Genomic DNA, 14,373 nt, shown 5'->3' with positions numbered 1-14,373 from the left:
GGAACTTCCTAGTACTATCACACCTCATAGGTTCGCAGATTCTGAGTAGCTCGCCTTATACCACGAGGCGCCTGCCCCACGAGAACCACGAAGCCACTGGTCTACGTGAGACTAGAATACATTGTAGCATGCGGAACATAGTATAACTTGCCTGCTCGCACTCTCCGATTCTTCTTTCTCCATCTCTATTCCTCACTCAAAATTACAACGCACTCCTTTCCACCTCCTCCCTCACCCACAGCGAGCCGAGATGTCTACAATTCCAACGATGCCTAGGTAAAGCATAAGATCGTCTCCTGGTGGTCCCATGATAACACCCGTAGATATCATACTCCTCCCTACTCAGAGCTCCAGCACAACCTTCCCCACACTCTTACCCCCTTCAATAATCTCATGCGCCTCTCTCAGCCCCTGCTCATCCATCCTCAACCTCCGCCTACAATGACACTTCACCGTCCCCTGATCCAGCAACCCCGCCAATTCCTCCAGTATCCGCCCATGACTCTCCACATCAACACCATAATACGGTTTCGTGCCCAGTAGCGCCCACACAAACGCCAGACTCTTTGCCATGAACTCCGTGCCGTACATGGGCATCTCTTTGTCTTGAACAATAGAGCACACTTTTCCGAAAGGAGCGCAGATTGTGGCGGCGGGGGCGAGGTACCCTGATGTAGGTGTGTGAGTTATGAAGATGTATTTGATGGGTACATCCAACTTCAGCTTCTCCACTTCTTCCGCAAGGTCGTTGTGGTGGTTAATCGTGTGCGTAGCACCTCCTACGTCTTTCGAGAAATTGACTGTTTCTTCTCTAGACGCCGTGGTGACTACAACGGGTAGATCGAGTACCCGACGCGCAATCTGACTAGCCACACTGCCCACACCGCCTGCGCCGTTGATGATCAAAATACCAGCTTGCTCACCCTTTTGTATCTCCATTCGCTCTACCAATGCTTCCCAAGCCGTTATCCACGTCAACGGCATAGCAGCAGCTTCTCCCCAATCCAAACTCTTTGGCTTGAGCGCCACGGCCCGCGAATCGACTAATTGGTACTCTGCATTGCTGCCTTGACGGATTGGGGAACCGGCGTAGTAGACCTCGTCGCCGGGTTTGAAGTTTTTGACATCGGAACCGATGCTTTCGATTGTGCCGGCGCCGTCAAAACCAAGGATTTGCGGGAGTGCAGGCGTGCGTGAAAAGTAGTCTGGGTAGTCGTCGTAGGTGCCGGCGCGGACTTTGGTGTCGACGGGGTTGACAGAGCAGGCGCGGAGGCGGACGAGGATGTCGTGGCCTTGGGGAGAGGAGGGTTTGGGGACGGAAATGGATTGCAGGTTTGTGATGGGGCCATATTCGGTAACTGCGATGGCGTGCATTTTGTTGTTAGATGTCATTATTTGCTATGGTTTGTAGGAAGTTCTGTGTTACTGTGAGAATGCATAGTTCTGGTTGTGTTCATCTTTTATCTTGCGGTTTCTCCAGACTCCACTGTTTGGGGTATCGCACGTAAAGATGCCATCAGAGGTTGATGACGTCACGCATATGCTTCTACTTCGATATGAAGATGTCTGATGTCTCATTGTCAGCTTTGGCCGAGTTGTTCCCGACTCCATGAGACCACCTGGGCATGTATTAGTCGCGATGTGCACTTGACGTGTCGTGGCACGGCAGATGTACTGTGGTCTCTAGGAAGAATCTGTGCGCTGGGAGGACCCGATCTCGGGAGATAGTCCAACGGCTGTGACCGAGACTTGTGCTGTGGCTTATGCATCTGAAACCTGTGCAATTGGAATAGGTAGCTAAGTAGTTGAGGCTGTCTGGATGCCTCAAGTAGGCGCCTGGGCTGCAATGCAAGCTAGCCACGCTCTAGTAAAAGGTACAAAGGTACTTTGGCACATGATCGCGAGTCGATGCAGGCCGGGGAGTACCGTCACATACGTGGTGCACGGAAAGAGGGGTTGCCTGCCGTAGACGCAGGCTGGGACGAGAGGAGGTGTAGTGCAGAAAAGCGTTGTGTTCCGTGGGGATGACTGGTGGGATCGGGGACTTAACCCTGCGATGGAGCGAATGAGCTCATGGTGAAGCATAGCTGCTACGGCCGTCTCCAACCACAGCGCCTTCCCATAGTAATGCCCGTAGTGATAATTGTTGCTTTTCTCGATAGATAGTCGCCACCACGGCATCTTCCCGTTTTCCCAAGGACCGCTCCAGGAGAGAGATTCTTTAGACCGTTTGGACCCCAAGCCGCTACCTCGCCGTCGCCCGAAGCTTGGAAAGCCACCAATTCGGCGCGCATCGATTATTGCGCAGTGACCTGCTCCTTCCGCACACCACCCTCCCGTCTCCAAATTCGCTGCCCTCGCCCTATCGCACCGCCGTATCTTGTCCGCTGGATCCGAGGCCGCCCTAAAATATCGTGACAGTCGAGTCTCCATCGTGCGCCCGCTTAATTGCATCGTGAACGGTTCTCTTGGCACTGCAATCCCGAGGCTACCTGCGTCACCACCCACCGCCCTGCGCCCACGGCAGCCTGCATACCTCTTGAGCGCTGCGACTGGTGGATAGCGACATCAGCGTCGCATGTAGAAGAAAACTGCCGTCTTGCGCTCGCGGGTCATGGCTTCTTCTTAACCGCAGGAAGAGCCACCTTGCACCGGTACACGGGCCAGCAGCGATAGGGACGGCAGACGGGGATAGAGTTTCGAGTGCGCCTTCACTGTAAGGCGTCTGGCCACCATGTCACAACCTCAATCCGACGTCTATGCCATGCTAGAATCATCCTTCAAGGCCTCGCCGAACCTCCGCCAGCCGAAACAGCTGCCGCGCCGTAGCGACGACTACCGCACCTACTCGAGGGCTGCAGCGCCCCTTAAGCGCGACTATTCCTATACCACACAGGCGACTGACGACACGGAATCGATAGCCGACAGCGAGCACAATACACCGCTCCAGTCTCCAGGCGCATTGCCGGGAGCTGACAGCGGCCTCCCGCCTACTCCGCCCACAGCTTCCCAGGACGGAAGAACTGCACAGATGCCCGAGCAACCGCTACATGCCGACAGCGTAAGGAACTCGATTATATCGCAGAAATCGTCTCTCAGCACGCCGGTCAATGCGCGCAGTCCTCCCACACCCGATCCCAGTCCACCGCGAACCAACGCCTCCAACGGCACCAATGGCACGACTGCGACGCTCGAACGGCCCCCAATATACACATATCCCTCTTCGCGCGCGGATTCCTTCCAGACTGCCAGAGAGGATCCTTTCTCCTCGGACCGCGAAGACAGCAGAGCCGCAACACCTGCCAACGACAGGCTGAGCACCGTCGAGGAAGACCGCGGACTGGGCCTGGCGTTCGAGCACGACCAGCATGATGTCACGCCCACGAACAAGCAAGGCCCGTACTTCCCCACTACTGAACTGGTGGACTCAACGGTCGGTGCTGAGGAGGACAAGGGATCCCAGGTGGTCGAGGATATCCCAGATCGGGAGTGGAACACAGACCTCATGCGGAACGTAACGGTTCGCAGAAAACGCAGAACGCCCTCCAGCACGCCTCGCAAGTCATCCGCTCCAGCGCGTATCCCGTCACCCGTCGCAAAGGACGTCGAAGAACCCGCGCCCGCCGTCACCATCGTCGAAGCCGCCTCGCCGACCCCAAGCACCCGCGCCCGACGCGCTTCCAGTCTGCGCGAACGCGTCGAAGCCAGCCACAACAGTCCCGTCACGCCCTCCATCGAGAACTTTGCGCATTCAATTGGCTGGCCCTCGGAGGGTAGAGGCATGACGGGCGAGAGGCAGCGCGACAACACCAACAAGCGACTCTCCACAGCATCAGTGGCCTCGACGGTCGTGTCGGCGTACGTCAATATCACTCCACCGCGACGAAACCCAACACTGCGACACTCTGGGCGGAACATGGCATACAGGAGAGACTACAGTTCACCTGCGAATCTTGGCTCTGAGACCCACTCGAATCGCAACTCAATGATCTCGCAGTACGATGACATGCCGCCCCATCGCCTGGTGCACAAGAGGACGAACATCGCCGACAGGAGTGCGAGATTCAGCACCAACTCGGACGTCGGTTCTTCGCGCATCATGTCCCCGTCGCTGTCGTTGCGACAGAGGACTATCGATAGCTCGGCGCATACCTTAGCCCATCAAGAATCGATACGGAACGTACTACAGCCAGCAGCGGACATAGTCAGTCGACACAGCACAGTCGCGCGATCAGGCGTTAGCTACCACAAGCGAGTCAACTCGGCGCCGGAAGCCACCAGACGCACGCTGTCTTCGAAGCCAAGGAACTTTACAGAGCTGCGGCCCTCCGAAAGTCCTGCACCGATGGAGGATCCCGTCAAACGGATGTCTGTACGAGCACCATCACCTCCTGTGCCAGCACCGTCACCACCTGTTCGAGCGCCATCACCGACACTATCGCCAAAGCCACGTCGGACGTCACCCACATCGCGCAAAAACAGAAGACAGTCACAAGTGGTTACCGATGTGAAGCTGCCGGCAAATCTCGAAAACACACTGCCCAATCTTCCCGATCAGGGCGTAGATGGGCCAGCCGAACGCGATGTCTTCATGGGTGCGAGCCATCCTGTTGAAGAGACTCGTGTGCGATCTGCGCTGACGGATAGAGTCCGTCTACTACTTGCGGCTCGTGAGACTGCAGAGTCAGCTACTCTTGTTGACTCTAAGCAGAATCCTGCTACATCTGAGAACTTGGAGAAGTTTTCACCGCTGAAAGACACTTCACCTCATCTGCGTCAGGGCGTAAGGCCAGTCTCATGGGCAAAACGAGCATCCCTCTCTCCCGAGATGGCAGTGCGTCCCATCTTGAAGGATCGCACATCGACGGACGAGGTGAAACGCCGGAGCAACGCATCGCGTCCTGATTCTGGAGACCATGGCCGCGTCAGTTTCGACCAGTCCGCTTCTCGGTCTGCTTCGCGGACTGAAGAGCACGCCAATGCTCGGCACCTGTACTCTCAATCGACGCCGTTCTCACAGTTTTCCGATACGGTCGAAGTCACCGAGGCGACTGCTGTGAGCATCTACCCCCACAACAACCACTCACTGCTCGTTGTACAGCAGTCACGCGGAAACTCCTTGTTGCCGGAGCAGCGTCAAATAACGGGCAACACCTATCTCACACCGCAGGACGACCGTGAGGTGCGGAGTACACCCAGCCCGCCATTCGTAGAGGCACCTGAGGCACCTCAACAAGCCCGCGAGGAGGTTGACGAGCCCTACCCCCAGCCCACTCTGACTTTCGAGCCCTCGACACCCCCAACACAATTCGACCTACCTCAGCCTGATGGTGTAGAATCGCCTCTCAAGAACCCCCGAGACCCACCGGAGCCACCCATAATCAAGTTCATCCCTCCCACGCCCATGGAAGAACTCGAGAACCAACTGGTACCCCCACCACCAGGGCCACCAGAGCGCTCCGATTCTCATCCTCAGCGTCGATTGTCTGTTCTCCAGCGAGCGCGGCGATACTCCGACAACCTCATCACCCCCCTCTTCGGTCGGGCTTCCAACAACCGAACACGGTACACCAGCGACCCATTCAAGCAGCACATCCACCGCAACCCCTCTGTCCCCAGCGTCAACGAAGAAGATGGCACCCTGCACCCCTTCTGGCGCCCCCGCGGCTTCTGGGACGGATTCGAAGACGGCGACTCAGAAGACGACTCGGACGAAGACAGCGGCCTCCCTTCCGGCGGCGACACCAGCGACGTCGAAGACCCAGAGCCAGAACCCTTACCCTCGCGTCCCCGCCGCGCCAGCACCATCAGCAACAAGCTCAAAGGCGGTTTCCGCGGCAGCGGCGGCTTCCTAATCGGCAACTCCATGGGTCTCGAACGCGCAGGCACAAACAAACGTCGGCATCACATCACCCTGCCTCCTCACTTCCGCACACCCCGTACAGCCCGCCATCTCGCCTCCCCTGACAAAGTCATAATTCAAGCCCCCACCGCACCTCTAGGGCGCCACCGCAGCGGCGGCATCTCCAAACGCCGCTCAAGCCACGATCTTCGTCGCACGAATTCTCTACCCGATAACGTCTCTACCGTATCCATCGAGTACGAACAGAGTCGGCGTGGTAGGGGGTCCTGGCGCCAGGGCAAGAGTCTGCCCGGCTTGAAGAAATACCACGTCCAGTACATTGGTATTTCGGGTGTTAAAGAGAAATTGAGGGAGCGACGGACGGAGAAGAGGCGCGAGAAGATCCGCAGGAGTATTGGGAGTAGGTATTATGTTGATCCTGTTGGTACGGGGTCGGTGTGATACCTCTCTTTTTGACATTATTTGATTTGCGAGTAGGGTTGGCTGGCTGGCGTTTTCCCTTTGGTCCTTTTTCAAGTAGTTGGATTCCCCTCATCTCTTCGTCCGAGCACACATATATATTGCATATCCCCCTTTCCTTTTTCTTTCTTTTACGACGTCACGACTTGTTCTGCATTTTTGGCTATATACCTGGATAGGTTTGGGACTAGGGCATGGGGTTTTGCTGTTCCATTTTTCTTCATTCGGCTTGCATTTCAGTTTGGGAAGCGGATGTGAGCGTAAGAGCAATTAGGAACTAGCTCAGTCGCTTCATCTGTATAGCATACTATCTATACACGTAATACATACTTCACACATTCACCAACTCAGCATCAATCAACTGCTCAGTCGAGATATCCAGTCGAACAACTCTGCTTCCATTCAAACATCTGTATTTGACAGCGAACACACTCTGGTATATATCGAAACAACCGCTAACAAACATATGCCAACAATGCTTAGAAAGTCCTCACAAGCCAACACCCCGAATTCCCTACATGCCAATAGTGATATCTCGTGTCACATTTACTCCAAAACGCCGAGATCAAAAAGAGAAAAGAGAAGCGCCTGTCTTCTTTGTCCAGAAAGGTGTGGAGTAGAAGAGAGAAAGAAGGAAATCGAGAAGCGAGCTTCGCGCTTGGTGGTAGGTAGTAACAAAGGAAAATGTCCATCCGTAGTATGTGATGTGGGGTGGTGGTTATGCAAGCCAGCTAGTCTTCCAAGTCCAGCAAGCTGGGAAAGGAAGGGAGCTTATATCTTCCTTCGAACGGTAAATTTGCGCTCCATGGTCGCAGCGGGTAAGGCTTCAGCGAAGGTATCGCGTGCTGTTATTCATATTAGCATTGTCCCTCTTATGAAATGGTGTGAGCATGACTTACTCTCAGCAGAATCAAACATGATGAGAATATCATCATGCTCGCCCGGATACTCAATCTCATCTAGACAAACAAATCGTCTCTTCGTGCCAGACCAACCCGTAAGTCTGCCCTCCGCCTTTTGGATTTTGCCCTCGCCCCTGCGTTCATCGACCGGAAGAGCGAACTTCGCATCGACAAGCTTGAGTCCGAACTGACCGTTCTTGTCAGTCTTTTGGAACGTGTCGGTGAGGCGGAGTTGGAAGTTCATGGCGTCGGCGTGGGAGAAGTCTTCGAAGAAAGCGAGGAGTTGGATGATGTTGTCTTGTTCGACGATTTGCAGGCGGATTCGTGTGGCGGTCCATTGCTTGTAGATGGGGACGACCATGCGTCGGCGGGAGATGGAGAAGGAGTTTGCGAGACTGGGACGGTGTTAGCTAGGTATCAGAAGAAACAGTGATGGGGGTAGACATACCCGTCGAATTTCACGTGGAAGCCGGTAACAGCCAACTGGAAGGTGTGGAGGTCGTTGAAAGAGTTGAAGGTTAGTCGTCGGATTGTCGAGGCGCTTGTGAGTGTCTTCAGAAGCTTGGCTAATTCGTCGGGGACGGCGGGGTCAGTTCGGCTGCTGTCGACAGCTACAGCCATGTCTTGTTGGGCTTCGCGGAGGAGTGTGAGTTCGGCGGCTCCGTCGACTGGGAGGCGGACTAGAAGTTCGCCAGATCCTGGAAGTCGTTAGTATCGCGTTATTCGTCCGAGAAGACTCAACTTACCCAAGTTCATGCGGTCAGAGATGATACCGGCAGTGTGTCGACACATGATTCTCAAACTCTCACTTTTGACAGTAGGTGCTGATTCCAATCCTGCAGCTTCTGGATCCAGGTTCATAACCTTGGCTTCCACCCACTGCAGCTTCTCAAGCACGCGACTACCCTGCGAAGTAAAGCCCTCTGACTGATCCGCACTCTCAATGTGAAAGGCCTTGAGCGCTACTTGGGCGAATGTAGTCTCGCCCTCTGCGACGTTCATGGACGTGAATGTGCCAAAGAGGTCGTTCCGATCCCTGCCACTCTGGAAGACGAGGTGAGCAGCACATGTCCTTAGCTTCTTATCCGCACCCTCTTCCCGGAAGCGTAGTCTCAACGCCGGAGCCTGGTTAGCTTCGGTGACGTATTCGAAGTTCATGGGCTCCTGCTTTGTTCCGAGCTCATGGTTGATCAAGCTGACTTGCTTAGTTTGCTGCGGCGTGACCAGAACCATACGGTAGCCTCGATGCAATTTCCGCTTTCCTGTTCCTTCACTACTTCGTTCAATCCTTTGGAACACCATCAGCTTGCAGCCTTGAATGCGATCGCCTGGCCATGCTGATGGGTTTGCAGGATCCCGGTAGCTCGCCTCCTGGAGGTACAATTTGCAAGCAAAGCGCTCATCTCTCCGTTCTCGTAGGTCTGACTCGACTCGGTTCGTGTGGTTGACAATAGACCAGAGACTACGGAAGTCACTTTCGTGCAGCGCAAGTGTCAGAACAAATCCGTGCTTCAATTGAACAGTAAGTTGTGAAACCTGCTGCTTCCAGTTGACATCTTTCCAGCCAAGTACTGATCCCGAGCCCACCAGAAGGTTGATGAGGCTGTTTTGGCTGCAGATGGCCAACTTGACTTGATACTCGTCTTTAGACCGCATGACAGAAACAACAGCATCCATCGGAACGCGGTCGGTCGCAGGGTCATCGGTCGAGATCGAGGCTTTGACGAACATGCGGAAGTAGCAGAAGTCGGTCTTGGTGTCGGAAAGGGGTATGTACTGGGATAGACTAAACTGGCTGCCGTTAGGAGCAGGGAGCCCGGAGGTTAGCACGCTCGCTGCGTCTGCGGGGAATGTCGGATACTCCTCCCATATCTTCTGGTCTTGTCCCTGGATAAGAGCTTGCGTTGGAGGCATGCTTTGATGCTTCTTCATCGACCCCACAAGCAATTTCAGGTAGTGGGTAATCGCATTCTGTATATCAAACACCTCCGCACTCGCAGGGTCTCCGGCTTGTCTTGCCATGTCGACTTGCGCATCAGGGGACGCGTTGCCATAACCCTGTAAACTGGGATGGTTCGGAAGGACTTCAGAAATGATCCACCACACTTTGGCTAGGTCGACATGCGGTTGAGCCAGTCGTTCTTGTATCGGTTCGGCAGACTTGGGTTGACTCCTGATCAGGTTCTCCATCCCAGTACGTCCTTTCAAGAACCACCAAGTAGCAACCCTGAGCCATTGCATCGGCGAGTGACTATTGAGGTTGCCTCCGAGCTGAGCTGTCAGCTGGAAGATGCCTCTCATGTGCGTGATGCGCTCGGCAAAGTCCCGGTATGCGGAATCATTTGCAGATCTCGTATCCGAACGAGCGAGAGGAGCAGCGGGTTTGGCGCTGGTACTGGCACCAGATGCGTTTCGTGACGGCAACTGGCTGGGAGGTCCTGAGATGGCGAGAGGCTGGGGAAGTGAAGAAGGTTGCAGCTGAGGTTGAGCAGACGAGAAATAAGATGTACTGGGGGGAAGTTGGGGTGGAGTTGGGAGGTTTGGGCTGTCGTCAAGGGCCCCGAAAAGAGCGTTCTCTTTTATCGAAGGAATCCGTTGTACGTTCGTATTGATAAAAGGATCAGACCGTGCAGCAGGAGAGGCGCGTGTCTGTGAAGGGGAAAATGCGACATATTGCGATCTAGACGCGGATGGTGGTGATTGCGCTCCCGGCCGTCCTGGGGAGGGCCCACGGGCTCTCGATCGTTCAGGGTCCTCAGTGTCCAGTCTCATCCGAGGAGATCCCCTGGAATCCGACTGTGGTGTCTCTAGAGGTGTTCTGGCTGCGGCCGGTGTAGCATATGAGGAAGGAGGTGTGCCCACGAGGGACTGCTGTGAGCTCGTCTCGGAGTCCCGTCTTTGACCCGAGGCTGCCCGTTGCGATGCCTCATGCAGTGTTCTGCCCTCTTCCGATCGCATCTTTTGTTTCACCCTCGCAGCGAACGAACTCGGCCCGTCGTCGTCCTGCTCAGCCAAGTGTCTTTCTGGCATCTTGGGCACCGAAGGTATCGCATGCACCGGCGAGGGCAGATCGTCGTCACCCAGAGTACTGAAGCCAGTCTGCGTGCGTTTAAGTGGCTTTGGCTGGAAGTCGTCCTCTTCTTGGATAGTGGGTTCGCGTACTGACATATTCCTCGACATGACAGGTGAGAGATTGTCCGAATCCTGTGAATACACAGAGTCCTCGCTGGTGCTGGGTCGCCTTCCGGGAGGGATAGATATAGGCTCTGGTATTCCGTCAAAGCCAGTGGGCGCCCTGGTGAGGCCCTTTGGTCGGTCCCCCAAGCCCATAGATCCCATGTAGCGCGGCGGTGTGGGTGGCAGTTGCGTAGCGTGGGTGTTGATCTGACCCATCTGCATCTTCTGGCCGAGTGGTGGGGACAGCTCGCCGGGGTTCGTCCGCGTTCTCGTGAGGTTCGTCCTGTACTCGGTCTGCGAGGGGGTCCTGCCTATGCCATTGCTGCGCGCTCCCAGATTTGCATCGTCCTGCGGCGTCTGAGATTGCACCTTCTCCGGTTCCGGGATCGTCGCTGCCTTTTTGTTCTTCGCGACTTCCACAACGGGGTCCTCGCACTCGTCCCCGCCATGGCCTATGACTTCGGGGACTGTGCGCACGAAGCTCACGGTGAAGCCCTTCTTGCGCGTGCCTGTCTTCAGGCCGCCGGGCCCTGGGCTCTTTCCGGCAGCAGCTGCGCTGTTCAGGATCGTCTGTGCGCCGGGCCATCGCTGGGCGCTCGCAACGTCTATGCGGGGTCGGAGGAAGGCTGAGGCGGCGGCAGCGGCGTCCTTTTGCTGCTGGGCGGCGCGGTCGGTCGAGGGCTTGAGGAAATCGTTGATGTCGTGGTCGTCCGAGGGCGGCTTCGTCTTGGGCTGTGTGGCGGCGGCGAGTTCGTTGGTCTTTTCGAAGATCTTGGTCTTCCAGCGGCTCTTGGAGAAGAGCTTACTCCCGGCATCCTGTGCGTCCACCATGGTGCTGCCCGCAGACCAAGACTGGTGCTATCACTGGTGGTGGGAGGGGTCGTGGGTGGTGGAAGAGTACACCGTGAATGGCGGGTGAGGCGCGTCGGGGTGATCGCGTGCCTGGCGTCGAGGCTGCGTGTGTCGTGTTTGCCGTCCCTGGGGCTCAATTGATTATTGGCGGCGGCGACGGGCTGGCCAAAGTGTTCCGAGAGTCTGTCACTTCTCTAACAGGGTCCGGCCACATGAAACGGCCTGATGCGAAGAACCAATGCCGCCGTCAGGTATATACAGGTGAAAAGAAAGGCAGATGGGAGGGAAGCCACGAAATGCGGACCAAGCCAGGACCCAACAACGTCGTGGAACCGCCGCTGTAGTTGCGGAGTAGTTTATCAGCTAAATTGCCCAGGGTCGAAGCTAATTGCGCGCCGCCCGCTTATCGTTGCAAGCCTGCAGCGGTATCCTAAACTCCTTTTGCGTCTGCTGCCTCGGGCTTTCTCTACACGAGCAAGATTTGCGTAAAGCCGTACAGCGAAATTGCGATTCTGCGTCGCTTGCCGGCTACGGCTATGCTTAGAAACGGCCGTCTGCAGATGTCTCGTGTTCGCAGCGCCAACGTCGACACACCCCACATTCAGCCCACCAGATCCTGTCTGTGCGCCGCGCACTCGGTCCTACATTCACCCAGTTACCACATGCGGTCGTATATAATTCCCTTGGCGGCAGCGCCTGCAGTCTGTGTGCGGCTCAAATATTGACCTTGTTGTATCCGGCGCATCGACAATGACTTCTCCATGTGCTTTCCATTGTCATCTCACCACCAGCACTGCCCGGTCTTCTATGCCCAACGTCTTACTCTATGTACGTAGATCCTGGCCCCAGCTTGTCAAGATCGTCATGACGTGCGTGGCATGTGTTTCACTCTCCTCTTCATGTGCGCACCTCGACAACCCCCTGAGGAACATGGCGACAACAGCAACAGATTCCAACTGCTCAACGATACCTCGCTTGCAAGGCTATTGAGTGTCTCCCAAAGGGGAAGACCACAGGATGGGCTATGCCCGAAACAACACTGGAGTTGATAAGGCGCGACAGGGGTAGCGGTTCCTTAGCGTACCTCAGCCTCGGCTGTGCCACCTGGCCGACGTCTAAATATACTCGGAACGGAGGCCTTGACGTTCCGCTTTCACGAACGAACAACACAACACGGCGACAAGAATTTCGAGGCGGAAGCATTGTGCCTTTGGCAACGCTTCAAGTACTTTTCCATTCAGCGCGTCTCGCGATGCAACACGAACAACCGGTGCTTACTTCAGACGCTAGCGGCCTTGGTCGTCCGCTATTGGCCACATGGCCTTTACCGATATGCAGTGGTGTGCCGACATGGTAGGATTAAGATGAGCGCTCATCTACCAGACTACAAGCCGTTGGTGGCGCAACCCTATGAACCCATAAGCAGTAACCACCAAACATCCCAGCAGGAAACTTGCAAATTCGGTAGACCTGCAGTGAACGGCTCTGCAGTATATATCCGTTGGCTGCTAGGGCATACGATGCACAGAAGAAGGAACTGTCCATCTTCATTTCCATCAGCACATCTCTCCGCTTCCATGCTTCCACCGAGCATCATGAGAGCCGGTGTTGGCCGATGGCTGAATAAAGTACACATTAGACTTCCGACGAACACCAAACCGCGGTCTTTCAGAGCCGCAAGTGGGGCAGAGCCATGCGCCAATGACGAAGAAAGCCCCATACTATCGTCATCGCATCCGCGCTCTGAGCCCTCAGTACAGTACCCCGCGAAACTTCATCTTCCCCTCATCTCCATAGCTTCTGCCGTCTCTTCCATTGCATCACAAAATGTCCTCTCAAGCCAGCTCCGAGCCTCTCCAAACGTACGAAATTTCCGATTTCAAGTTCCACAATGACACCACACTGCCGAAACTCAAGTTGGCCTACAAGATCCTCAACCCGCACAACAGCAAGATAGCAGTTGTACACACGTGCTTCAAAGGCCGTCTCGACACCACCTTGACACATGCCAATGCCGCTCTGAAGAATCACAAGATCATCCTGATCGCCCTTCTCGGCAATGGCGAATCTTCCAGCCCTTCAAACACGCCCGACTTCCCCAGTACCCTTGAGTATATGGACTGCATCAATGCTCAGTACCAGCTTCTTACCCAAGAGCTCGGTATCAAAGAGGTAGACGTCATGCTAGGATTTTCGATGGGTGGCCAGATCACCTACCATTGGGTAACAACGCACCCTGATTTCATCAAGCACGCCGTAATCGTATGTTCCTCAGCCAAAACTAGCAGACACAACTTCCAATTCCTCGAGGGACCGAAGGCAGCGCTAGAAAGCGCAAAGAGTCCCGAGAGGGGTATCAGGGCATTCGGAAAGGCTTATTCTGCGTGGCTGACGAGCGCCGAATGGTTCGACGAAGAATGCTACAAGGAGATGGGCTTCCAGCAACTGCGAGACTGGGATGATGTGGCTACTATTCAGGGTTACGAAGGTTGGACAGGTGACGATCTTCTGGTAATGCTGGGTATGTGGCAGCGCGGAGACATCACTCGGTGCACCAAGACGGAGGATCTAGAGTCGGCACTCAAAAGCATCAAAGCAAAGGTTCTGCTCATGCCGTGCGAGTACGATCAGTACTTCCGTCCTTATGTCAGCGAGAAGGAAGCTAAGAGCCTGGAGAATGCGACGGTGGAGATTGTACCAAGTATCTGGGGACATATTGCGGGCGGTGGGGCGAACCCGAAGGATGTAGATTGGATGGATCATCGGATCAAGCTTTTCCTACGAGGCTTGGTATGATGTTACAGATAATTATCGAATTTGGGCGTATATATTTCCCCATGTCTGATGTCAAAACCGTGGAAGGTTGTCAGCAAGGAATAACCTACACATGTCAGTAATGTCAAAAGTAATTTCACGCAAACTTCAAAAGTCGCCCAACAAATGTGCATCTCATATTGACCGAAGTTACTACCGTAATCCATTCAGCCTAATTTTCGCATGTGCTCATGTTCTGACAACCCCGAACATGGAGCAACCACATTCGTGTTTCAAGATCCCCGCAAAAACGATATGTCACCGCCAAGCTATTACACCCGCTGCCTCACCTCCACCCAGGCACGC

The 14,373-nt window shown here is 55.1% G+C and overlaps 4 protein-coding genes across 4 annotated transcripts; 2 read left to right on the top strand and 2 right to left on the bottom strand.

Moving 5' to 3' along the window:
* Positions 1-342: 342 nt before the first annotated feature.
* On the bottom strand, positions 343-1,374 carry J4E84_004016 (uncharacterized protein; the record flags this gene model as incomplete). The annotated part of the gene is made up of 1 exon (XM_049386625.1): positions 343-1,374. The coding sequence occupies one exon, from the start codon at positions 1,372-1,374 to the stop codon at positions 343-345; it is 1,032 nt and encodes a 343-aa protein (XP_049245395.1).
* Positions 1,375-2,734: 1,360 nt separating this feature from the next.
* On the top strand, positions 2,735-6,304 carry J4E84_004015 (uncharacterized protein; the record flags this gene model as incomplete). Its single annotated transcript, XM_049386624.1, has 1 exon — positions 2,735-6,304. The coding sequence occupies one exon, from the start codon at positions 2,735-2,737 to the stop codon at positions 6,302-6,304; it is 3,570 nt and encodes a 1,189-aa protein (XP_049245394.1).
* Positions 6,305-7,093: 789 nt separating this feature from the next.
* On the bottom strand, positions 7,094-11,232 carry J4E84_004014 (uncharacterized protein; the record flags this gene model as incomplete). Its single annotated transcript, XM_049386623.1, has 4 exons — positions 7,094-7,167; positions 7,222-7,619; positions 7,673-7,922; positions 7,971-11,232. 4 exons carry the CDS (start codon positions 11,230-11,232, stop codon positions 7,094-7,096), a joined length of 3,984 nt encoding a protein of 1,327 aa, XP_049245393.1.
* Positions 11,233-13,080: 1,848 nt separating this feature from the next.
* J4E84_004013 (uncharacterized protein) lies at positions 13,081-14,049 on the top strand (the record flags this gene model as incomplete). The annotated part of the gene is made up of 1 exon (XM_049386622.1): positions 13,081-14,049. One exon carries the CDS (start codon positions 13,081-13,083, stop codon positions 14,047-14,049), a length of 969 nt encoding a protein of 322 aa, XP_049245392.1.
* Between the last annotated feature and the right edge of the window lie 324 nt (positions 14,050-14,373).

Source organism: Alternaria hordeiaustralica (assembly GCF_023758085.1).
Source record: "Alternaria hordeiaustralica strain BMP 2776 chromosome Unknown scaffold_6, whole genome shotgun sequence".
NCBI classification, from domain to species: Eukaryota; Fungi; Ascomycota; class Dothideomycetes; order Pleosporales; family Pleosporaceae; genus Alternaria; species Alternaria hordeiaustralica.
The sequence above is the reverse complement of the archived record's forward strand: the minus strand, read 5'-3'. Positions and strand labels throughout refer to the sequence as shown.